Below are 26,769 nucleotides of genomic sequence, written 5' to 3' on the forward strand. Positions count from 1 at the left end.
TAACAATAAATAATTTATTTAGATATGATGTATTTAGATAATACCACAAAACAAATTGCAAGTGTGAACACAGAGAACGGCTGGATATGAAATGTGACAGTATTACTGCGAACACCAGCTATTGAGTTATCAATATCTTCAAAAGTTGAATCTGGAATGCCGCCGTCTGTCGCCTCGCCGTCCGGTGGAAGCGGGGGTTCCACGCAGGTTGCAGTATTATTGCCACACACCATCTCGACTAAGTGATTATTCAGCGTGTGAAAAGTAAAGGAAACGAAAAAAGTTGCGTTCACACTACAGCTATCGCTCGTAATATTCTTGAAGCAATCATGAAACCAGGAATAGAAGCTGAAATTTAAAAAAAAAAAAAAAAAAAAAAAAGTGAAATCAGTTATTTAGTTAAAAGCTTAGACATTATTAATAGCTCAAAATTAAAATAGCGCATATTTATTTATTTGAATGATGAGAAATATTTCCCATGGCACTCCAAAATAATATCCTTTATTATATTTTCGATTCACAGGTTTTTATTTTCACTGGAAAATCATGTACTCTAAGAATAAATGACGGGATTTCATGAAGTCTCTGTGATGTAGGTATTATGTGAAAATCACTCAAAACACTATTTGCGTGCACTTTTATTAGACACACGGCGCCAATGTATGATAAATGCAATGCATTCCAAAATCAGAGTGCCGCGTTTCTTACCAAAACGAGTCGAATGAAGAAAACTATTTTAATTATTTCTATGGTAATCCAAATATTATATTTATATATGTTCTTCGAAATACTGGTTCCTTTCAAAAATACTTTTCTAAGGAAGATGATTGCTAAAATAAAGTTTACTCTGTTTTGAATACGAAGATTAATAAGTGCAATAACGCATAATACGCTCTGATAAATTTGCAAAAAATCATGTGAGGAAGGGAAATCAAGGGGATTGTAACGCATTTTTACTAACAAGTAGTTTCCAAATTTGAGGAATGTTGTAAAATAAATGAATAAATAAAAAACCTATCTGTCTCTAGAACAATACAAAGGCATTTCGAAGCTCGAATTTTGAATTTTATTTTAATTTATTTTATATTTTGCAGAAATTTAACGCGCTTTAGTTCAACAAATTCAGCGATTTGAAAGCGAGAAGTGGTAACACGGTTCGAAATAAAGCATTTTTATCTTCGACGCGCCAAAATGTTGCCATACACCAAAATAGGAGATATTTATCATTTAATTTTAATCCATACATTCAGCTATTTGAAAGCAATGTGTTTCCACCGCATTAAATAGAATACTTATCAACTTCGCACACCAGCATGCTCCCATTCATTAAAGCGTAAGACATTTAACTTTCAAATTTTATCATTCTATTACCGAGTAACCAACCTATGATTGAAAAACATTAAACGCAGTTCTTAAAAATATTTTTCCTACTTTTTAATCTGATTGGTTTAAATACATTGGTTGGTTACTGAACGGTTAAATACATTTAATTCATAAGATGTCTAATTAGAAATATTAAATATTTTAAGAAATGACACTGGAGTCATTAAAATTATTATGTACGTTTTGCTCTTTTATGATAACTCTTTTATGCGGAGGGTATAGGAACTCTTTTAGGCGGTTTAGGTTCAAAGAAATATTATAGCCAATATAAAAATTTATGGCAGCCTCTGACACTCTATCAGGAATTTTAAAGATATGCTGTTTTTAAATATTTTGTGATTTTGCCTCTAATTTATGTGAAGGATATGCGAAGAAAGAGAAACTTAATAACAAATCTAAAAAGACAAAAATAATTGTGTTACAAGAATGAGTCCAAGATTCCGATGCTCAGCGAGAGCGTAAAGAAATTTAACAATTCTACTCTTGGTGAGATGTTATACTTTTTTATTCCCTTTTTTACTTCTTGCTTGTTTTGAAAATATAATACCCTAAATGATATAGTTAGCAAACAACAGAATCCATGCAAATTGTGATGCTGGCAGCTAATTAATACGTTGTCACAAAGTGGCTTCATACTTTGCTTGTGTATGATTCTTAGTGATTTATGTGGAGACTCGTTCTTCTTAATACTGCTTTCTCAATAATCTATACCCGGATTTACAAAAATCAATGTATTTTAATTCTAATTTCTTTCACATATCTCAAGAACATTTTCATCGACACGAAATAAAATATTGACAAATAAAATATTGAGCGTGCTGACCACCGTACCACGAAGGCTTGCTAAGAAGGCGGACCTTATGACACGTGAAATACAGGTGAGAAAATTACGAATGCTGCATGCATCTATGTCAGTTAGTCGGCGGGAATCAACCATTCAACAAAAACGTACCGATATAGTTCCATGTTTTAAACCCCTTAGCCATCATCTAGTTATTTCCATTGTAAATTACTCGCTAAAAATTATTAAATGAATATTATATATTATTAGGTAATGCGAAATTCAGCAAATCATTTCCTTTGCTATGTTTTTTAGTTTTCAGTTTTTGATTGCAAATTTATCTTTGATCAAGGCTCTCTTTCCGCTCATTTTTTTTCCCTTTCGTATTTTAAGTCTACTTTTCATGTTCTTTCCCATATTTTATTCACAACTTAATCTTACCATCGATTCATAAACTGTCTTCTGTATATTCAAGTGTTAGCTTTCAAAGTACATCTCTAAATATGTCTTCTACAAAAATTTTATTTATTCTTAAGGAAAAATAATAAAATGGTAAAAGCAGTATAAATCAAATACAAAATTTGTCAATGAGAGTCAGAAAACCAATGTGCCTTACTTAAAATGTATGAAAATACGTATATATATATGCAAATATATATTTATTTATAGCATGAAAAAATTCTGAGTTCTTATCAGCTTCTTTATTTCAGTTAACTAATATAAGTTAATTCTAAAATTTTCTGTAAAAATATTTTTCGGTGAGCAAATGCTAGGAAAAAAGCCTGTTCCAATATTACTGGAGCTTGCTCCAGTATTTAACATAGTAATGTATATTATTCTATAACACTGCTAGCATTTAGAGATTCAACTTACCAGCATGTTGCATCAAGCCTTTCTTGATATTCTTTGATAGATTTTATATACTCTTGAGACAACTGAGATTTGTTATGGCAGCGAGCATAATGGTCCGAGTTGCTTTCAAGGCATTCATAATTTTCTAAATAAGCTGAAAAAAATCAAATAATAAAAATGTTTTGATAATACTATTTGCATATATTTATTCCTCTTGGTAATGACATGATGCAAATAAGTAATTAACAAGAATTACAAGCACAATGTGAATCAAAAGTTATTTCAGATCATTCGAAGAAAATATTCATTTGTGAAATGCAAGTTATGTGCAAGAGAGATCATTTGTGAAGAGCAAAGCTGCTTTTAACATTATCTTGCTCCAGTGCAGTAATAATGCATGAGTACGCATATCAAAGAGATTAAAGGCATCTAGCAGCTTTTTTGGATTGTTGGGCTCCCCTCAACCTCAGTATGGTGTATTATCTGAATATCACGGTATATTAAATCCATATTCCACCGTGTTGTTTCCACATCACCAGTCTTTAACAGAATGCAAAGAAAGTAACATGTCGCACAGATATTCACATCATTTACTATAAAAATGCATTCTTGCTATTTGTTTTTAAATTAGCCCCGAAGCGCTATCGGTCTCCAGACGCGATTTGCATTGCTTCATTTTTTATTCAAGTATGCTGCCATTTGGCAAAATATAAGACATTTGTCCTTCAGTAGGAGGTAATTATTATAGAATATGTTTACCAATTTACTTAACTGTATATCTGTATGTTGCATTTATTAACTATTGTTTTCTTGCTATTTAGCTTCATAGTAAAAAAAAAACAAATTTTTGATCCTCCTCCAGCTGAGATTTCTGTTAAATGTGATTTCAGTTATACTCGTATTTTGGCACGAATAAAGGAAATAAATAGTAGTAGCAAAGTAACGTGTGAAATAGAGCGTTACTAGAAAATATTAAATATTGCTGAAAATAATACAGATCTCACTTACTTTGACGAAGAATACTTCCAGGATTACATAGCTCTCGTTGCAGATGATTTAGTTTGCTGTTTTGTAATAAGTTCGTAACATCATTAATAGTTTCTTTGCATTCTTCATTGCACTCTGGCTTTCCTTGACATAAATCCCCGAAAACTTCTAAGCATTCGAAAGATTCGTTGATATTTCTGAAATTCGGGAAAAAAATCACTGTGTACTTGAGTTGCAAAAAATCTAGAATTTTAGTATAATGTGATTTGTTACATTGTTATATTGCAATGCACTATTACAACACAACAAAACTGCTAATACCACTTTGTTAAAACATAATATCGTGAAGTCTGAACATATTTGATACAACAGTTAGAAAAAATTACAGACTGAGTATTTTTATAGTAAAGCTAATAGGATTAAACGCTGAATACGGCTTAGATTGCTACTATAATTGCTAAAACTTCAGGGCTACATGCAGCCATTTCAATTTCTTATCTGTTTATGATATTGAGATATATGAGCAATGATAATGAGAACAATATAAATAATTTAACAACAATTTAAAAGTGCTTTTTTAAGGTCTAGAATTCGAACTCGATGATTCTTTTATTAATTATTTGCAACAGCTAATTTGTGAGTAAAAGATGCAGAGTTTTGTAACTCTATTGTTTAGAACTCGTATAAAGTTCGGTCCAGAAGAACTGGTACATCTCCTACAGTTAATTTCATGGTTTGATTTTAGTGCGGAAAACAGTTGCGTACGGATGGATGTCCTACTCAAAGCCGAGGTTAGGTATATTTTCACCTGAAGCAAAAAAATAAATACACGCTCTGTAGATTCTAATTAAGTACACCTGTAAGCTTTTATATTCAACAAAGATCTAAATCATGCTTGTAAATCTTATAATATTTTAATGTAACTATATATATTCAGAAAATAACATATGTAAATTATACATAATTTTGTAATTAAAAAGTACCTTTCTGATAAACAGCAAATAACTTTAAAAATATATATATTATGACATAGGTTGTGTAAGAAGGGTCGAAATAATGTTAAAGCTCTTTTTAGCTCAAAGGAGCGTTATTCCAGAAGAGCTATTAGTCAGGAAATGGCATTTTGCGTTTAATCGCTCTAAAAGTTGGAACCGCTTTTCAAAATGTTGCCAACAAATAATAACGACATTTGTTAAAGAAATTAAATAATGAAGAATCTGCATGAATGTATGTATGTTTTTCGCATTGTGAAAAAACGACGGTACCAAGAGCCATCAAATTTTGAATTACGTAATTCTGCACCCGAACGTGGGCGCCCGGAAGCTCGAATTTTGAATTTAATTTTTTTTTATTATCTATTTCATATTTTCTAACACTTTAACGATTTTTGATTAACAAATTCAGCTATTTCAAAGCGAGCAATGGCAACACTGTAAAAAAAAAAATTCTCCAGCTCGCAAGACTTGGAAATTCTAAAGATATGTTGTTTTTAAATATTTTGTGACACTGCTGTTCAATTGTATGTGGTTTAAGTGCGAAGAACATGATATTTAATGAATAAAGGTAACACAAAACGTTATAAAAACACGGCTTAATATAAATATAATATAAAATCCGAAAGCTTTCAAATTTTTTTAATTAATTTTTTTCTGGCTCTTCATTAATAGTAAAAATAAGTTAATAAAATACTTTTTCATAAAGAAATTTACAATTAATCGTTTGAAAAGTATACTTGATTATTTAATTCATGTACTGTAGAGAAAATAATAATATTTAAAATTTGTTTTAATACGAGTTTGAGTTACATAAAATAGAATGCATAGTAATGATGTTTCTATCTCATATAAAATATTAAATCGTTAATAATTAATTAGGCTTTTGATTTGGTTTCCTTTAATTGATTAGCCCACCAGCGGCCGAGCGGTAAAATCGCTGAACACTGGTAGTTCGGTCCGAGGTTCGAATCCCGCGAACGGGCTGGCTGCATGGGCGTTTTCGTGGTTTTCCCCATGTGTAACGTGTATACGACCCAGTTTCCCTTAGAAAGTCCTCCACGAAGGCATCCCTCCTCTTAGGCAGATAGCCCTCGAGGCTTTGCCATAATCACACACACACACACATACACACACACACACACACACCTTTAATTGATTAAGAAAAAGCATACGAGGGCGAAAGGCTCATTTTCATTGCTCTGATTGTGGTATTAAATTTAGGATAACTTCCTATTAAACATTAGCATTTTACTTAGATATTCTAAAAGGCAAAAGCAGCCTAACTCAGTGTTATTTCTTACCTTATGATACAAATGCTTTATTTTTAGAATTTTATGTTATAATCCTAGTTTTGTTAGAATTTAAATTTTAAATAAAGATGCTCAGTTTAATGAGAAAAATGAAAATGGCAATATTGAGTATATTGGCTTAAGAGTTGAGAGCAGTTATGGAAAACGTGAAGAAATACTCTTCGCCTTTCAGATACAAATTTCTGTAAATAAAGGTGAGCATTTATGGAAGTTGTTAATAACGCAGCACGATCTGACTATATGGAAAAATTATCACTGACCGTTTTGGTTTGGTTTTATTAGATTACGGCAAAGCACTCGAGGGCTATCTGCCTTAAGGAAGGGATGCCATCGTGGAGAACTTTCTAAGGGAAACTAGCTCGTATACACGTTACACATGGGGAAAACCACAAAAACGCTCATGCAGCCAGCCCGTTCGCGGGATTCGAACCTTGGACCGAACTACCCCTGTTCAGCGACGTTACCGCTCGGCTGCTGGTGGGCTTATCACTGACCGGACTAAATGATGTATAGATAGGAGGAATTCTAAAAATAGCCTAGAAAACACTATTTAATTTGTAATGTTGTTAACTACTTTGTATATGCTGAACGTAGTAGAACTTACTGAACTATGTAGAGATTATCGCTGAGTCCAAGTTATAAGGTATTTCTCCCTTCCTAGCGTGCCTTCGTAGTGTAATGGTCAGCACGCTCGGCATGTATTCGAGAGGCTCGTGGTTCGAGTCCCGGCGAAGGCGTTGCTCATTTGTCATCTCTCCGGCTTCGAAATAACCTAATGTCTGTACAAAGTGTGTAAGCGACAAGTCACAGAAGGATTCAAATACTCTTTTATTTACTTAAAGAAATAATGACAGTCGGTCCTTTTTCGGACTTACAGGAAAGCCTCCACTCGGGCTTTAAACTCAATTTAAGAAAATAAGAAACTAATTTAAATGTAACCTAAACTGACTCACCCGAAGCTACAGAAGATTACCTAACGCAGTTGGACCTTACTCAAATTAACCGGCGAATATCAGTAGGCAGGTACAATACGATCACGCGTATTGAATATAACAACGATGTAGCCTGACACCAAACACGCACCACTAAGGACTCCTAAGTTCTTCTGCTAACGTTAAGCGGAACTTCACTTATATGCTCTTTCTACCTTATTTACATGCAACGAGATACTAAAAACTCATTTTGATAGGGAGTAAGTGGGAAACAAGAATTTAAAGAAGGGTTTCTTAAACGTTTTTCAATCGCAACCCCTTTTTATCACTGAGAGTTTTTCGCAACCCCCAGGACCCTATAATATTTACAAAATTTTTTTGGGACCCCATAATATTTACAAAAATTTTGTGGGACCACATAATATTTACAAAAATTTTGTGGGACCCCCATAAGTATTGCGCAAGTCCTACACACGCATGAGTGAAACTGTCAATGTTTTCACTTCTACTGTAATATATTACTGTAGTTTTAGCTCATTAACTTTAATTTCTAATTATTAAGACATAGAACACTGTGGAAATTTTAAACAAGTAACAGACGAAATGACAGAGTCACGTGCAAAGCTAGGAAAATGAACGTTTATGTTATAAAAGAAATGCGTCAAAATGTTTTTTTTTTTTTTTTTTTTTTTTTTTTTTTTTGTCTGTATTGTCTTATCTTTATCTATTTTCAAATACATTGAGGAAAAACATTTGGTAATTGCAAAATTATTATAATAAGTTATATTAATATTATATAAATTATTATAACAGTTATAATTGGGAGGTTAATATCTGAGACTACATACAAAAGAAAATGTATTCGGATACCATGAGTTTTGTCAATGAGACATAACATACAGAACCAAAATCAAATGTATGATCCGCATAATGTCTGTACATGAGTCAGGATTTGCATTGGAACCCAAAAAGAAGTATGCGAATATGAAAAATGGGAGGAATTATGCGAATGTCCATTAATATTACGTCTTCAATGCTAGGCATGGGCTACATTTTCTCTGAGCTACTGTATCAATTTGCACGTATTTATAGAAGATATTGTGACAACTCAAAAGTATAGATACTACTGCGAGACTTGGTCCAGCTACTGGTCCAGCATTTTATCTTCTAGATAATAATATACAGAGGCTATTCGCACATTTTTTAAACTATTTTCATTTTATTTGAAGAAATATTTTACGCAAACATTTTTTGTTTTAAATTTTCAGTTTGGTTACTCTTAATTTTAACTACCATTCTTTCCCGTAATTTCCAGGAATAAGCCTTTTGTAGCATCGGGAGAGGTACTTTGTACCATTTTCCCTTTAGCGACTTTCTAAAGTCCAAGGAGGGTGTTAGGTCGACGTTTGGATAATCCGCTTTCTAAAAGTCCAAAAGCACAAAACTCCATGGAGGATCATAACATCAGGCGATTTAGGGTATGGCCTTGATAGCCGTTTCTTGTCAATTTTTTTCAGGAAAATAACAGTTGATTTTGACGTGTGGCTGCCTGCTTTGTCTTGATGCAGTTCTACTGATTGATGGTACTGTGGGTTAAGAGAAGGTATTTCATGTTTGAAAATTGGGTGCAAAATACGTTCCTGATAATATGTAGAGTTGATCTTAACATCTTTCTCCCCTCTCTTTATTTTTAATTTGCCTTTATATGAGAAACAAGCAACAGCCATAAATTCCTTTGAAAAACTTTCTTTAGATTCTTTCAATTATGTTTTAAAGTCTTTTTCTCCTATTTGATGATAATAAATGCATTTCTTTTTCATTGCAGTCATTTAAATACATTCAAGACTCATTTATGTGACAGAATTTTTAAATTTTTGTCCAGATCAATGTTTCTCAGAAATAATTCTGCAGCGCGTTCGGGGATATGCCTTGGAGAAAAACTGTGCACATTATATTTTTTCGAATTTGTAAGAATCAAATCTGAATTAATCACTTTGTTTACAGTGGACACTGAACATTTTAATGAGTTTGAAATTCTCTTTTGACTTGACGGAGTTTCTTTTTATATTAAAAATGTTACCTTTGCAATATTCAAAACATTCCGTTTTATCCTTGGATGTGCATTTGGAACAAAGTTTCCACTTGAAGCCAAACTACTTTTTTTCCTTTCTTAGTTGTTGACCATATTACCCAATTAGCTTTATATATCGAAAACGTATGGCTTTCATATTGTTTTTAGTAGTAACTAGATATGAATAACTTTCTTCGGAAAGAAGCCTTCCAAACATTGCCTCTTTAAAAGCTCCATTTTGCATGAAAACAAAACTGGCCAGTAGCAGAGGAGAATTTAAATTTTCGAAAATATAGCTGCGGTTAAGAAAACGATTTTTTATAGTACAGCAGAATCGTCTAAAACGTGTGCGAACAGCCTCTGTACGCCGCACACAGCAAACTTGTTGGATTGTACTTGGAATGTAAAAGCGTTGTTCGCGTGGACTGTAGCCCCTTCATATTTACTCGAACCAAACCCTATTTAAAATCTTTGGAACACTTGTAGACATATTGTGCTGTCTAAGTATACCTCGAAAAACTCTGAAAATTTCCAATTAAAGCTCTCTGGTGCAATTTACCATTAATTGGGAGGTATGGAATGGCACTGAAGAACTTGTCTGAAAATTGGAACTGGTCACATTCTTTATTACATTTCGTTTCTTTATATGGCAGAATGTTTCTTGAATGTACAAAATGTGAATACAAATTTTCAGTCTTGAATCAATTAAAACATAATCTTTTCAGATACTTACATAACGCCTACAACGCTGTGTATTAGATTCTCAGATTTCAGCTTTTGGATAACAGGAATTAGACATTTCGAACTCAACAAGCACTGAACTTTTAACTCCCTTCCAAACCTAAGCAATAAGATTTATGTCCTGTATCAAAAATCATAAGTTACTTATTAAAAGTTGGGAGTTTTATATTTTTAGTGGTGGGGACAGAGATTATCAGCCTAGAGATCTAGGAGATATATTTCTGAAACATATTTCACTGAACTCAGGAATTCGTTGTATTAAGCTTGTAGAGTTATCAGGATTTTTTTTTTGTGAGCCAGGAGGCGTGAAAAATGTGCATTGCCCTCGCCAGGCCTCGAAATCAGGACCTCTCGAATGCGCGTCAAGTATGCTTCCAATTAGACCACAAAAGAGGGCGGAAAGGAGAGAGAAAATAGTACCTCATAAGCTTTATGAACTATTCGCTCTGTATCATCAGCTGTACAGCGAACATTGTGCATTATTACAAATATCTGCAGTAAAATAAGGTTTTATATTACCTGCTAGGTTACTAAGTATACCAGGTTTCTTATTAAGTAAGCAGTTAACTAAATTCTAATTTATTTATAATTTATTGGTTACTGATTTTATTTTGCAAGTGATATGAAAGAAGTGCATTTCAATGAATATTTGCATTTACTAATATAAATTTTTCTAAATTATATATTTAAAAATATGTAATTTAAATTAAAATTTAATTAGTTTTTCATACATAAAACTTTTTACTATTTTACGCAGCTCCATTTTCCCACCAAAGCAGTTCGTGCTGTTAGCATTTTCTGCCAAAAAGTTTAGATATGAACGCTGACTCAGTATTCAAGACTCGACTCGAGATAGATTTTTTTTAACTTTAAGGTACCGAGTCTTCCCATACTCTAAATCCAGCTTTCAGTCATTAAGAATTGTTAATAGTCTAATGTGCTAATGACAAAAGATGAAAAAATTGGATAAGTGCTTGTTTCCTTCTACAGTTAGGTATACACATGCATTTTGGAGAATGAAATAAAGGAAAAATTTATAATATACAGTTACTGCACGTGTAGAATTTGATTAAGTTCGGAGAATTATTCTCGTAAGCTCTATCTGTAACCGCACGCTTAAACGTCATAGTAGCCTAATGTCTTCAGCGTGTAGTAAGAAATTATGCCTTTCAGATGACGGAAGAAAAGTTTGTAATGAAATGATTCATCAACAGCATATTAAAAGTAAATAAAATTATGAGTAATTGATGCAACGCCATTTATTTTGATTCAATAACTCAGTCGTAGACGCATTTAGACATTCAAAATTTCTTTCGTTTTACAAAATGAATTTAGTTTTGAGATGCAAGTAGATTTATTTTGCTATTTTACAAGCTACCTAAAAACTGATTTTATGAGCAAGAGTCTACTTAATATCTTACACTATTCTGATTTGCCAATGCACAAGTTTCAGGTTATGCTTTGATAATACATTCCATATTATCAAATGCAAATGAGAAGCTGAATTAATAAAAGCAATGAACTGAACTGATAATTTGCAAATAAAAATTGGACTGGTAATTTATCTCGGGTTCTTCTCCTGACGATTAAAGGGATTCGCTGTACGAAGTTCAATTTTCTTTCGTGTATAAATAAGCTATATTTTTAACTCTCTTATGGTGTCTGTCGCTAACGTCTATTTTTTAAACCATTTCTTGATAACCTGATGATGATGATATTTAGATTTTTTAAATTTAATATTGAAATAATTTTTTTGCACTTAACTTCGTTTAACGAGCAAACTAAAGCTTCCGGGATTTTATTGTTTTAGCTATAGGATGGAGGGGGAAATACCTTTTAAATGAAGCTCAGATGAAATTTCTAACATAATTTCTGATATTTTTGGCAAATTTTGCAGAAATCGCTCAGTTTGTTTTTCGACCATTTGATATAACAGTATTGTTGGAATAAAATAACAGTATTGTTGGATTATTTTTCATTCTTAAAAACTGGTTTTTAGCCGAATAATTTGACTAATGTCATTGAGACTAAAAAGAAGAAAATAAAGTAAAAAAAATTATAAAACAAACCTTTATTTAAAACTCATAAAATAATTAATGAAGTAAAAGAAGGAAAAAAATTGTAGTTCGAGGGGAACAAGAAATTAAGTAATTCTCTTTACATAATCTCTCTACAATATTATATCTCGATTAATAAAACCTTCACCCCCCAAATAACGAAGTTCATTAATATAGCGTTTCTCAGACGCTTTTCAAATGATAGCCACTTTCATAAATTAGATTTTTCTGCGGACTTACTGTTCTCACCTTCGAAAGCAATAATTTAGCATATAATACTACCAGATACTCATATTTTTAAAATGCAATTAATTAACGCTCATTTTATAGAATGTTGGTATAAAATTATTAAGTTAATAGAAGGAAATTTACTTCAAGTTTTAATAATTCACTGCTGTTAAAAAGTGAATAATTTTTATCTTACAAACCAAAAGTGAATAAATGTTGTTTCTCACATTCAGGAAACGGAGGAGCCTGTTTATTCTTGCATAGTTTTTCTGTGTTTGGATGCATTTTAATAAGCTTAAGTGTGAGATCGGCACATATAGTATAACGTCTATTTTGGTTCTTAGTTATTATTTGAATTAGTGATGAAAATCCTTTTTTCATACAGATAGTAGAAGTTAACTGAATTATAATTTTTAAAGCGCTATCGTATTATACTTGAGTGTATTTCCTTTTCACTGGTAGTGAACCCCATAAAACCATACTTTCTGCATGGAATTTCTGTTTTTTTAAGTCCGGTGGGATTAAATTTAATTAAATGACTCTTTCATTCAATTACAATTCGTTACTTTCATTACTGAAATGAGAAGGATCGCATGCCCATTTTACACTTTGAAAATAAGTTTCATATATTAGCCACAGAGTATCGAGATGCTAATGTATATCACTTCATAATTTCTGGCCAATAATGAAATCATGTTTTACTAAAAAAAGTTCTATGTTTTGAAATGTGAAAAACCTTCTCTGTTTTATACAATTAACCCCCCTCCCATAACTGCTGTCATATTGCCCTTTATTTTCTCATGGGTATTAAGAACATTCAAAGGATTACTTTGCAGACAGGGGTTTAGTTAATTTAAATTTGAGAATACATCTGAAAGATATGCAAATATATTTAGCTACATGCCAATAGAAAAAAATGATGTAAACTCTTCGTTAATTTTATTTTTTGTCATTTTTAGAAATCTAAGAGGACCACAAGGGCAGGCTTTGAGAACACCTGTGGTCCTCGTAACACAGTTTAAGAAACACAGCATTAATCATATTACAATGCCAAAAGTCTAAGCGATTATCTCACAAATTCATCACCGGCATCCTACACTTTTATTTTCGAAATATAAAACTATAAAAGAATTTTATAAAGAGAATTATTTAATCTCTTATTCCATGAAGCTATACCATAAAGTATTTTTATCCGTTTAATTCCGTTTAATAATTAAGTTTTAAATAAAAGCTTATTTTACCTTATTTTACTTTTACATTAAATACGAAGTGTTTTTTACAGTTTCCTCTTCGAATGACTAAGTACATATTTATCTTCCTTATTCCAAGTTATTTACTTCTTGTTTCATATTGTAGTGATTGGAAAGAAGAGAAATGAGGAGGTAATCATGAACAATTATTAAATACAATTTAGGCAACTGCAGATTTCACCAGTGAAGAAGTAAAAGTATTCTATGAAAGGCTTGTAGGTCATTACCGTAACAAACTTGAATTGAGTCACTAGGTTTGCAAAAGACGTGAAAAATGTGCAATGCCTTCACCTGCATTTGAATTTCGGACCTCCCGATTAAACGTTGGATAGCATACATGCGTTAAGGTCAGTTATGCTATTCGAGCATTTTTATTTGCTTATATAAGTGTGGTTTATTTATATATTATTTTATTTATATAAGTGTGGTTTTCAAAGTAACACTGTTTTTCATCTTTTTAATTAAGCTTGGTTGGCAAAATATATAATCAAGACATTATGTGCTTCAGCTGTCATAATATCAATTCGAAATCTGTAAATGAAAGCTTACTCCAAAAGTATAAAGTTTACATTGTTTAGTATTCCTCATTAACTTACTTTTGTAATTGTTTTCGTGACTGATATGTAATAATGCTGTTTGTGTATTGTCCGTGTATGTTAATGTCTTGTCCGTGACTGATATATAATAATTTACGACTATGTAACTCCTACTATCTATTTCAATAATACTAAAATTGTCACAAAAATCAAAAACTCTAATCATAAATCGGTTTGTGTAAAATGCATCGTTCAAAAGAAGCGTTTGCTTTTGTTTTCATATCTGAAGCAGTTCGGTACAATGTCTCTAAAAATGTTAAATTTTATTTAATTAATTTAATTTTGGGGTGGAAAGGATTGAATATTTGCAACTTTATTCCCTAGAAAAATGTTTATAACAGTTAAGTTCAAGGTTGCCGTTATGGAACCAGCTGTAAATTGTAGTACTGAAATTGTTGAACCAAGGACCAAGGCGTTATGTTACGGAGTACCTTTGCAAATTAATGCAATAACCTCCACATCATTGTTATTAGAAATGAAACGGTTCAGAAACTAAGTTAAAAGGAAAGAGAGCCGATGGGCTAAGAAAGAAATCGATAAGGAAGTCAGGAATATTGTTGGAGATCACGAGTATATTACTACGAGGAAAGTTATAAGTTAGTTAAATTGAAGAAGTATAATTTTCATGATAAATATACTTCTGAAATATTTATGTCAACATACTCGCATCTTTTAGTCAAATACAGTGTTGGACATTTAAATTGCTGCACCATGAAGGCGGCATATAACATTCCAGCGCATGCGTAAAATGCAGGTATGACTAATGCCATTTAAATTATGCATAAATGGGAAGACTGCACATTGGCTTTCTCCTTTGGAAATCGCATTTGAGATTGTTAGTTTGTGCTAAAGTTATGTACGTGCTTAACACGCACCACCACGTGTCGAAATTCGATGGCCACAGGAACGTGGCCAATCGGGACCGCGGTTTATCCCTCCTGGCCATGGGCCATAAAAGCCATACAGCGGCTCCAGGGCACGCACACCCGAGAGGACAAACATGCTGTCGTCTCGCCCTCATGGAAACACTGAGCCGCGTACGTATCTTGAGTCAGGAACTAGGTTCGTGCGCTGGAGAACCAGTTTCCGCATAGAGCAAAGCGCGACCACCACGGACTGTCAGCATGTTAACTATTTCTGTGGCTTTCCTTGATACTGCAGCAAAGACAGATGCGACTACAGTAATGTGACTAACAATTACACTGGACTGTCACCACGTCGTCTTGTCAGTCGAATCAATCCTGGTTCTGCGCACAGCATCATGATGGACGAATCCCTGTGGGAAGGCGATGAGGAAAAATAAACGTTGCCAGCTTTCATTTAGCATTATTATAATATCAATTCGAAATCAATCTTTTGTAAATGAAGCTAGCACCTGCCGTGTCATTGGCTACATATCCCGTCACCTCTTGTTCTTATAGCCGGCAATATGCACAGCCGCGGTTACATTTCTGATGTGTTAAAGCCCCTGGCTGTTCCGTATCTTCGAGGCCATTGTGACGCCATTTTTCAAAATGCCTTTGCATGTTGGCCGTGCTATCCTGACGTTCCTCTATACAAAGGGTGTTCAACTGTTAATCTAGTCAGCACGTTTTACCTATTGAGAACATCTGGTCACAGCCTATCGAGAGACTGGCACGCCACTACCCACCAACCAGTACGACTAATGAACTTTGGCATACAGCTGAAGGTGCGTGGAATGAAGTAGCCATATCTGTCATCCAAGCTCAGGTCGACTTGATTCTCATCCATATTACAGCCGTTGGTGCTTTTAGGTCTGTGCACTGAATTCTGCTTGCTGTGTATCCAAAATCACATGCACGATAAATAAAATTTGGTTATTTACTTTCCTTTCTGGCGTAAAATCTTTAATGTCCATCAGTGTATATTAGTACTTATGTGTGCACAAATTTATCTCAAATTCTGCTACCTATACCATTTGGTTACCTTTTTTACTGAACAATATCAAGGTATTAACAATGCACGTGAAGCCATTCGATACATAATTCTCTCTCTGTTTTTCACTTTCATATAACGTTTTTCATGAAGAAGAATTAAAAATTTAATCAAATTAAATTGGTTTGTATTTGTGGTATATAATTACGAAGTTTTAGATGCAAAATTGAGAAAATAAACGACTTTGTATTACTGCAGAAAGTAATTACTCAACGCAGAACATCCTACATAAGTGTGGCTGAAACTTTATCTAAATAATGCATGGGACTCTCAAAGCTATGTTTTTAATCAAACCTTAAAATGAATAAATAAATAAAAAATGAGCATCTAAAATTAAAATTTTTAATAAATAAAATTTTAAAATTCAGCATTCATTGAATGTGATTTCTTTAGCTTCTATTAATTAATTCAAATTAACGTCCAACTTTATTTAGATTTTGAATTAATACTTATAATCCTCACTAGGTGGCGACACGAGCTTTAAAAATTTAGAGCTTTTATGTTTAGCACTAATGTTATACAGAAGATAACTTTCAGAAATTTTATTTTGAGAATAGAAAATTAGATGTAGAAGATAATAGTGGATAATAAACAGTAATCGGTGAATGGACGTTCATAAGAATGTTCAAATTGTAAATGATTGATAATCGTTTTCCTACAATACAAAAATGAAGTAATTCAAACATAAAAATTTTCATTATAATGATTTCGATTGATAAAGAAGACCTATGACCTATGAAGAATTGGCTATATTTATATGCAAGTCCTCCTTTTCAGAATGGTAGCAGCAGTATCATCTGCCATATCATCTTGTTTAGGTTGGAATTCCGAAGAAGGTATGGGTGCTTATCGTTATCTCCTCCTGAGGGTGCAATATCAATCAACTCCTTGCATCGCATCCCTGCCCACGTTATAATTTGGAAAATCAAAAATGAGCATGTGGCTACAGAATTTTAGATATGTACTTCGAAACGTAAACTTTTCCAAAATAAAATAAAAAAAATTACAAAATTTAACTTTGCCTCTGTGGAGGAAAAATTTCTTAGGTAGAAAATCTTCTCTAAATACAAAAATTCAATTAATAAAATTTTAATAAATATAAAATCTTGCATACATTAATATGCATAATTTCTAAAGTTGCAAGTCACTTTTGAAGTCGCATGTTCAACTTCACATTATTATTGCATTATGTGCTCTGAATTCTAAAGTTGCAAGTCACTTTTGAAGTCACATGTTCAACTTCACATTATTATTGCATTATGTGCTCTGAAATAATCTCCAAGCTTTCCGTAAACTTTAAGCAAAAATTTAAAAAATCAAAAATTTTGCGATTAATTTTTTCTCATTGAGTAAAAGAGTTCTAGTAATTAATTTAATATTCGGTTCTTGGAAATTATTGATTACGAATATCTCATTAAATGTTGAACATAAGGATGTACTAAACTTACGAATGCACAATGAAATACGAATATTACTTAACTCACGAATGCGTTATAAACAGTTTACTAATTGCAGCGTTTTGGGGGGGGAGGTTAAGGAGATATTATAAAAATTAAATTTTGTGTTTGTAAAAATCTTTATATTCCCAGTTTATATATTTTGTGATTTTATTGTTGAACTGAATTTTATGTGACATAAGTACGAAGAATGTGATATTTAAAAAATAAAGTTAACATATAAAACGTTAATAATAAAAAAATTAACAAAAATTGTTAGCCATACTACTAAGATATCTGAACACTGATATGATGAACTGAGCAAACCTGAAGAAAATATGAAGGTGTATGTCGACAGTTAACACCGGATCGGAAATTCTAAACATGTGCTTGTGATCAGCTTTTAAAAATTTTGTTATTTTGTTGTTGAACTGTTGTGGCGTAAGCGCGAAAGAAACGTTTCTTCATAAAAGCTTAAAAAAAAAATAAAAAAAAAAAAAAAAAAAAAAAAAGAAAGAAAAAGAAAGTTAGCAGAAATGTGTGCAAGAGCAGACTGGTAGACTGCGAGCTCAACGAAAGCGTAAAAAACTTAACAAACACTTTTGGGCAACCGTTAAAAATCTGACACAATTTTTTGTAAATCATCTATTATAGACAGAGTCCTCAGAGAAGGCAACGATTTCTTCTATAATTTAGATGAACATATTTAGCCTTAGACTATCTTATTCTTTTAAAATCTCAGACATCAGATTTTTGAGTTTAATATCCTCTTAGGTATTTTTGTAAATTACAAATGTCTGTTGTATTATTCTAAAACAGACAATTGTATCTGTTGTATTATTCTAAAACAGACAATTGTATCTGTTGTATTATTCTAAAACAGACAATTGTATCTGTTGTATTATTCTAAAACAATATCGGGATTACATTGTACGTATTTATAACGTGAAATAAAATCATGATTTAAAATTAATAATCTAATCCAACGTATCCTAATTCAGACTTTGATAGTCAGCTTAACTGTCAAAGTTTAAAATAAAGTATGTTTGCAAAACAATGGCAGCAGTTTGCATTTCAATGAATATATGTAATGTAATTCAATGAAGAATAAAGAATTTGATTACATTTCATTTCAAAGAATAGTTTTCAATGTTCTACAAAGAAAACATTGGGCAAATATTTAAATATTTTATTCAGCTAATCGGAAGAAAAGAATTCTTAAAGCGCAGCATATTCTGAGAATTTAGTTTGGTTTATTTGATTACGGCAAAGCACATGAGGACTACCTGCCTGAAAGGAGGGATGCTTTCGAGGAGAATTTTCTAAGGGAAACTGACTCGTATACACTACACGTGGGAAAAACCACGAAAACACCCATACAGCCAGCCCGTTCGTGGGATTCGAACCTCGGATCTAACTACCAGTGTTCAGCGACGTTACCCATATTACTACATGGGAAACATTCCCTACTACATTTACATTTACTACATTTACTGCATGGGAAAGATTCCCATGCAGTCAGCCCGTTCACCGGGATTCGAATCTCAAACCGAACTGCTAATGTTCAGCAACATTATCTCTCGGCCGCCGAATTCTGAGAGAAAGTCTCCCTTTGCTGACAAAAACACTCTATTTTTTGTTTGCTTACTTTCGTTTCCTCTATAAGAATACAGCAGTTTATTTTAAATTAACACCTTTCGTTTTGAGGATATATTTTTTTTCGTTAAATCTGTTTAAATCCGAAAATAAGTGCAGATTACAGTTTTATTGAAAAACTGACAAAATGCTTTGTATAAATAACTAATATCATTATAAATAAAGCAGTGCACTAAAAACTAAATGATTTTACACATTCAGAAAAAAAAAATAACTGCTAAAACAATGTGTACAGGTTAAGGTTAGTTGATTAAGGTAAAGCAGCTGAATGACTATATACTTATGGGAAGAGTCCTTTTAAGGTAGCCCACCAGCGGCCGAGCGGTAACGTCGCTAAACACTGGTACTTAGATCCGAGGTTCAAATCCTGCGAACAGGCTGGCTGCATGGGTGTTTTCGTGATTTTCCCCATGTGTAACGTGTATACGAGCCAGTTTCCCTTAAAAAGTCCTCCACGAAGGCATCCCTCCCTTAAGGCGAGATAACCCTCGAGTGCTTTGCCGTAATCTAATAAACCAAAACCAAATCAACCATTTAAGGTAACTTTGGTCTTTTTACGGAAAACTGGCTCTTATCCACAGTACACATGAGGAAAACCATAAAAATTCCCATGTTACAAACCCTTTTGAATCCGGGCTGAATTTTCAGTGTTCAGCGACTTTATGCTCAGACGCTGATGTGTAATTACAGGAAATTGAAAATATATAAATCTAACCGTAAGGGAGAATACAAAGTTGTTTTGAATAATGCAGGGAATCTTAAAAACATTTCGTCTGCTAACTCGCCATTGTCGTTAAAATGCATCAGCAAATTCGCCAGTGGCAATTAAAATTTCAGCATTCAACAATTCTTTAGGGATTATCTGCAGAAAGAATATTAGCAGCTGATATGGGAATTTAGCTACTAATATTATTAGTAGTAATATGGGAATCGTTAGTATTATTAATTGCTAAATTCCCATTACTCATCATAACTTTATTAAGATGTATTTCTGGTTCAAATATATATATTTGTTTTTGGAAAAAAATTGTAATTTCAAATTTGGAAGATCTTTCTTGTTAGTACTAAATATATCGTTTTTAAATAGTGTTTGGAGTAGTGTCTCATGTCATCTTTTTAATTGGGTCTCATATCATGAAATATTTTTACAATGCCAATGTTTATACCAGAAATCGAATGTTTATATCAGACATAATAAAGCCAATGTTTTATACCAGAAATCAGTTTATGTATTCAGGGAAAATTATATAGAATGCGAGAATGTTAAATATTTTAAGCTATATTCTTTCCATTCTGTTTATTTGCGACAGAATCAAATCGAAAGATTACTATTGAAATTACCAAATGAGAGAGTTGAAAATAAACTTTACTGCTGCCATTCAGAATATAGGATATGGAAAAGCTTTGCGATGTCGCTAGGAAAATGTGTAGATATACGCATGAGGCTACGCGCATATGCATGAGGCCTAAAAATATTCTTTCTTTACTGTTTGATAACAAAGTTTACTGACACACCTGTAAGACTTTTATACGTCATAAAATTAATATTACGTCATAGAATTAAACACATTCAACTTTAAAATTCCACGCAGCGGTGCTGAATGCAAAAGCTGAAGCTTTCTGATGAATTATTTGTTTAGTGTATTAGGCATCAGCCGTCGAACCATTCTTTTATATACAACTATTCAAAAGTATTTTAATAGAAAACATTTCGTTTATCTCCACTTCCTGCACGAAGTAATAATTTGTTATACCTTAAAATATAATAATTTTTAATGAGTTTAAAATACAACGATTTTTAATGAGTTTGTACTGGATTTTCCAATTCCACACTGAATGATATACGTAGTAAAGCAAAAGTAATTACGAAGAATACGAAACGAATTCCTGATAAACTGAACCCAGAAGTATGCATGGAAATGAAAACAGATCCATATATAGTAAAGACATAAATAAGATCCAGAAATCTTTAGTATTTCTCGAAGACACACAAGCTAGCATAAAACTCTAGAAAAAGAAGAAGTAAAATGGCTTGGACAAGGCGAGAAACAGGCCTCTCATTTTATGCGCAGGATGGCTAGGACTGAAATTGGTATCAGCATTAGAAGTGGAAGAATCTCAAAATTTGCTTTTGGAACCAAGCCATACTCATAAAAAGATATCTGAAGCTCTCGAATATATTTATGAAGCATTGACAAAACAAATGAAAATACACCCATTGTTTACTAGATGATAATGCACCCCCAGATTGCCAAGTAACTGTAAAAATTCTGGTTAAACGTAATTGAGCTTTGCATTTATCCATCTTAAATCTATCGATTATGCTTCTTTCTGTGAAAGTGAAGATATAAGTTATACTGTTTTACCTAATGCCACAGTTTAATATAGTAAACGAATATCAGTTCTTTCCATGAAGCTTGGTATAAAAATTCAAGACGGAAACAAATATCTAAGACAGCTGTTTCTTAGAAAATTCCCAGAATAGAGAAAATGGTACATTAATTCTCAAAGGTGATATTTCGAATCTATTAAAATACAAAAAAATCACCAAAGTACTTTCTCACTCTCACTTTTAAGAACCAGATATTATTAAAGGCAAGCAAACGGCTATGATTTGAATGAAATTTAAAAAAAACCTGGAATTCTACAGTTGTTGATATTAATTGAAGAGTAATATTTAATGGAATTATTCGTAATTCCTATGCAGGGTTTGTGTCCACAAGGTGCTATGAACTCATTAGAAAGGGCACTGAGGTAATTAATTAATTTTGATCACGTTTTTCTCCCTGTATTGAAAGCCTGTAAAGTTGCTCCTGATCACGTTGTAATAATTGTGAGTTGAATTTAAATTAGAACATCAATTTATTGATTTCCCACACACCATGATTTATGTTAGTTTGTAGAAGAGGTAAATAACCTAGCTAAAGCTGCATTCCATGCCAAAGATAATGAACTTGAGAAGTACAGAGAATCAACAATCAAGAATTTAATAGAAAATTATTTTGTGCTAAATAGTAGAATTGCATTTAATAATACGAATAATAAATGGTCGCTTCTTAAGTGTTTGAATTTACTTATTTACTTTCTTAAGTGTGTTTTGGCTACTTTAAAATTAAATTGGCAACAACGCATTCAGTGCACACAAATAACATTAGTTTAGGAAAAAAAGTTTAAGATGAAGGTTTAAGATAAAGGTTTTTCTACTTACAAATGTACAGGATATTCCTTTCACAAAATCTTTACTTTAAAAATAATAAATTAAATTATTTTTAAAAAGGAATCTGAAAGGTTTCAGATTTTAACGGTTGCCCAAAGGGTTATTTTAAGATTTTTTTACGCTGTCGCTAAGTTCGTAATCTACCAGTCTGCTTCTGCACTCATTTTTTGCTAATGCACATGTTTTTTGTCTTTTTAGCTTTATTATTATGCATCGCATTCTTCGCATGTATGAGATACATAGTTCAACTGCAAAATCAGAAAAATTTTAACAGAAGCATATATTTAGAATTCCGGATGCAATGTTAAGTGTTGGCATACATTTTTCCTATTTTTTCAGTTTAATCTATCAACATATAACATTTTTTTTTCTTTTTATTATTAACATTTATAACTCTGTTTATTAAATATCACGTTCTTTGTTGTACATAAACTTGAAGATAAAATAATGCCTAAGTTTAAATTAACAAATAAAATTTACATTGTTCGTTTTCTTACAACTAAAACAATATCATTGTAGTTTTCAAGACAAATGAAAATTTTACATACAGTGCGCTTTGAAGGGTGCTATTTTTATACATTTCTCACATCTAATTATTTTTAAATTCTTATTATTCTTATTATAGGCATATTAAGGTATGGATTCATAGAACGATTACGTCTGAAATTAATTATAGGTGTATGAAAAATAAATATAATTCTGTCGGAGTATTAGTTTAACTTAGCAAAAAAAAATTCAAAGTCAGCATTTCTTCAGGTATTACTCACTCATTCACTGTATGGAGAGCGAATTACGATGGTTAAAAAACATCAAAACTCTTTTATATAAATACAATAAAGGAAAAATACAAAACTATAATTCAAAATGTGTGAAACCATTTTTTTCTTAGGTGTAATATATAATTTCATTTCTGGAAGTTATACGTAAAACTGAAACTAGCAGTTTGAAAATAAACGAAACAGTTTAAATAAGCAACTTCAGATTTTGGATTTAAAAAACCTTGGGAAACGGAAATGTTTCCTCTTCCTTTAAAATTACAGTTAGAAGCCTTAGTATTTTGTTCCACGATCGTTGGCCTTTACAACTGCCGCCAACAATCATTGCTAAAATTCCACTAATTTTAGAGCTGTATCTGCTGATAATACGTTCATGCTTTTATCAGGGGGGTAGTGGTGGTGAAACTGCCTTTTCATATTATGTGTCGTATATTTCGGATCATCATCATCGTTATTATTATTATAATTATTAGCCCAAAAGAGCGTCAGTCAGAAGGACTATTAGTCTGAACACGGAATTTTGCGTTGAATCACTATAAAAGTCTGAATCATTTTTTAAATTGGTGCCACCAAACATTATCAACCTGTATTGCATTTAAAGAAATTTAATGATGAAGAATTTGCATGAATGTATGCATGTTTTTCGCATTGTGAAAAAACAACGGTATCTAGAGCTATCAAATTTTGAATAGCGTAGTCCTCCACTCGAATATGGATACCTGGAAGTCCAAATTTTGAATTTCGAATTCGCTTTATTGTGTATTTATTTTATATTTTATAAAACTTTAAGGAATTCTTGATTACTCACTGATTTCAAAGCGAGCAATGGCAACATTGCACGGGAAAAACCTTTTTTTTTATCTCCAGCGGAAGAGACTGTTTATAAGATAGTCTAAAGATATGCTGTTTTTAAATATTTTATTGTTTATTTCAAATTTTGTAAACGTTAAAGAATTCTCTATTATTAAACTCAACGATTTTAAAGCGAGCAATAAGCGCAATTTTATCTCCAGCGCGCGAAACTTTCTATCGGAAATTCTAAAGATAGGCAGTTTTTAAATATTTTTAGCCGAAAGGAACATTAGTCCAAATGCTCTCAAAACGTGTATGTGCATTTATGAGTGTAATACAAATTCTGAAAGCTTTCGGATTTATTGTTATTATTATTATTATGTATGAAGTTTCTATTCAAGCGTAATCTTTATTAGCAATTTCTTCATTTGAGTTTATTTAAATAAATGTTTTATTTTACGATACAATAATTAGTTTTTTCTAGCTCGCTTGCAGTCGTATGGCTTCAAACTATCATGATCTTCGTGTTCGAAATCAGAAAGATTAAATATAACCCTTTAATACGCAGTTTTCTCCGAGCTATACGAAATCTGACAGTACCAAAGTATTATATTTGATATCGTGATTAAAGTTAAGTATTTTCCAGAAATTTCGGATGTATATTGGTTGGACTTTTGCTAGGTATTGAGTGGAAAATTTGCTGTTAATTTATATTCTGCATGCTGTCAAAGTGTTACTCGACTTGCTTTTCAAAAACATCGTTAAAGCTTTATGCATAAAAACTCCTACGTAAAGACTACAGAAATTCATCAGTAAGCATCAGCACTCTTATATTGAGATCTAATACTTCCTTCGTTCCTTCGGTACTTTTCCGTTTCATTCTATCTTTCAGCTCTATGTCTTAATAGTGTAACTAATAGTTTTTGTAATGTGTTCAGCAATACAAACTAAAGTAGGCCTAAAAGTCTACGTATGAGTGAGTGGCAGACGAACGAGTGCTAGAAATTGAACCATAATGGTTTTCAAAAAGTAATTAACAACACAAACAGAAACAAGACACAAAAGTCTGTCATAAATCAGTGTTTGAAAGAAAGCTGGATAATGGCTTAAGAGTCATGAATAAAATGATACAATAAAAATACAAAAATTCAAGAATCATCTAAAATATAGAAATAGATTACTACCTAATAGCGAGACAAAAAGTGTTATTACAGAAAGAAAATAAAAATGAAGGGACATATACTCTTTCTTAATTGTATACTTAAATGAAAAGTAAACAGTTGTTGAAGTTTTGGGAGTAACTGCCTGTAGGTGCCATGACATGATGCATCACTATGGAGCTAGCAAAAGCATTAGTAACAGTTGTTTTGAAATTTTCATTCGATTTTGGTGCCTCATAGCTGGTCTTATCCTTAATACGGGCCAAAGAAAAATCGTCAAACGGACTCAAGTCCAGGGAGTATGTGGCTACTGCATGCTGTCATAGTAATTTGAAAAGTAATTTTCGTCCTGAATGTCAGATACATCCTATGAATAAAGACCTGTTTTCTGTGTGAGGGGCCATTCTATCTTGTTGGAATCAAATAATCTCTAACCTAATCAGGATAGCCTAACACAATTTTACTAATTCTTATAACCGAACGTAGTCCTTACTAGATCTTCTAGTATTTGAAATTCCGAGGTAAGATATTTCTAAGAACTCCATAGTACGTTGCAGCCACACTTCCTCCGACAAAAATCAAGATTCAGAACCATGTAAGATGATGTAAAGTTTCCCTTCTGACTAATTATGCATTCCTATTTAGGTTACTTTGGCACGAACTGATTTTCTTGTCTAATCTCTTTAACTATATCAACAACTTATATATGTAAGAAAAATAAAGAATCAAATTAACGTAATTAATCTAATTACAGCTATCAAAATTTAATGTATTAATTATTCTAAATTTTATGCTACACGACAAAATTAGCGGCGAAAATTAATTCCCTTCTGTATTCTAAAAATAGCAACTTCTATTTGCACTGCGTCATTTCGAGAAAAATCTATGTCATATGACTCTTACATAATTCAGATGATGTAAATGAAACTAAAACTCAAACAGCCAATAGTAATTTTACAGCAATATTAACCATCCAATCAAAATGCAGTGAGAACCAAAACTAACTCAGTCTGAATTAAGATTTCCACAGCTCATGTCTTTAATATGTTAAGTCAAAACAGCTAAAACTATCTCATCCCACGTCACGCTTTCTCCACACAAGTTCCTGATCTGCTTACTAGTAACTTCATATTTTCACAAGCATCGAATATCAATAGAGTACCGAACGGATAGAGCATAGACCTACAGATCCGCAGATCGTCAGTTCGATATTCAGTGGGCAACGAATTTTGAAAGTACTAGTCTTCTCCAAGATCTTCAGCTTCGTTATTTATAGAAGCAGTTACGTATAGGCTGGAAGTTATTGAAAGTACTGATCTATATGAAAGATCCTGAATTGTAGAAAATTAATTAAAGGTTGCTGGTTCGCATCGAGCAAAGTCGTCCTATTTTTTATATTTTACACACACACACACACACACACACACACACATATATATATATATATATATATAAGTTATGTAAGAATCATATGACATGGGTTAATATAGAAATTTCTATATTAACTCATGCCATATGACTCTTACATAACGCTAGTGACTCAGATAAATTTGCAAACTTAAAATTCAAAACGGCCAATGAACACAGTGTCGC

The 26,769-nt window shown here is 32.2% G+C and overlaps 1 protein-coding gene across 1 annotated transcript in view; it reads right to left on the reverse strand.

Moving 5' to 3' along the window:
• Positions 1-26,769, reverse strand: part of LOC118186559 (uncharacterized) — a 48,617-nt gene continuing 21,848 nt past the window's right edge. The window contains exons 5-7 of the mRNA XM_035356667.2: positions 4,025-4,200; positions 3,038-3,170; positions 1-348 (exon numbers count right to left, since the gene is read on the reverse strand). Of these exons, the coding sequence (XP_035212558.1) occupies positions 15-348; positions 3,038-3,170; positions 4,025-4,200 (643 nt within the window). The 3' untranslated portion in view covers positions 1-14. The remainder of the gene's footprint in view (positions 349-3,037; positions 3,171-4,024; positions 4,201-26,769) is intronic.

This window comes from Stegodyphus dumicola, chromosome 6, assembly GCF_044657685.1.
Source record: "Stegodyphus dumicola isolate Sdum_Otavi_A_Nest chromosome 6, ASM4465768v1".
Classification (NCBI taxonomy): domain Eukaryota; kingdom Metazoa; phylum Arthropoda; class Arachnida; order Araneae; family Eresidae; genus Stegodyphus; species Stegodyphus dumicola.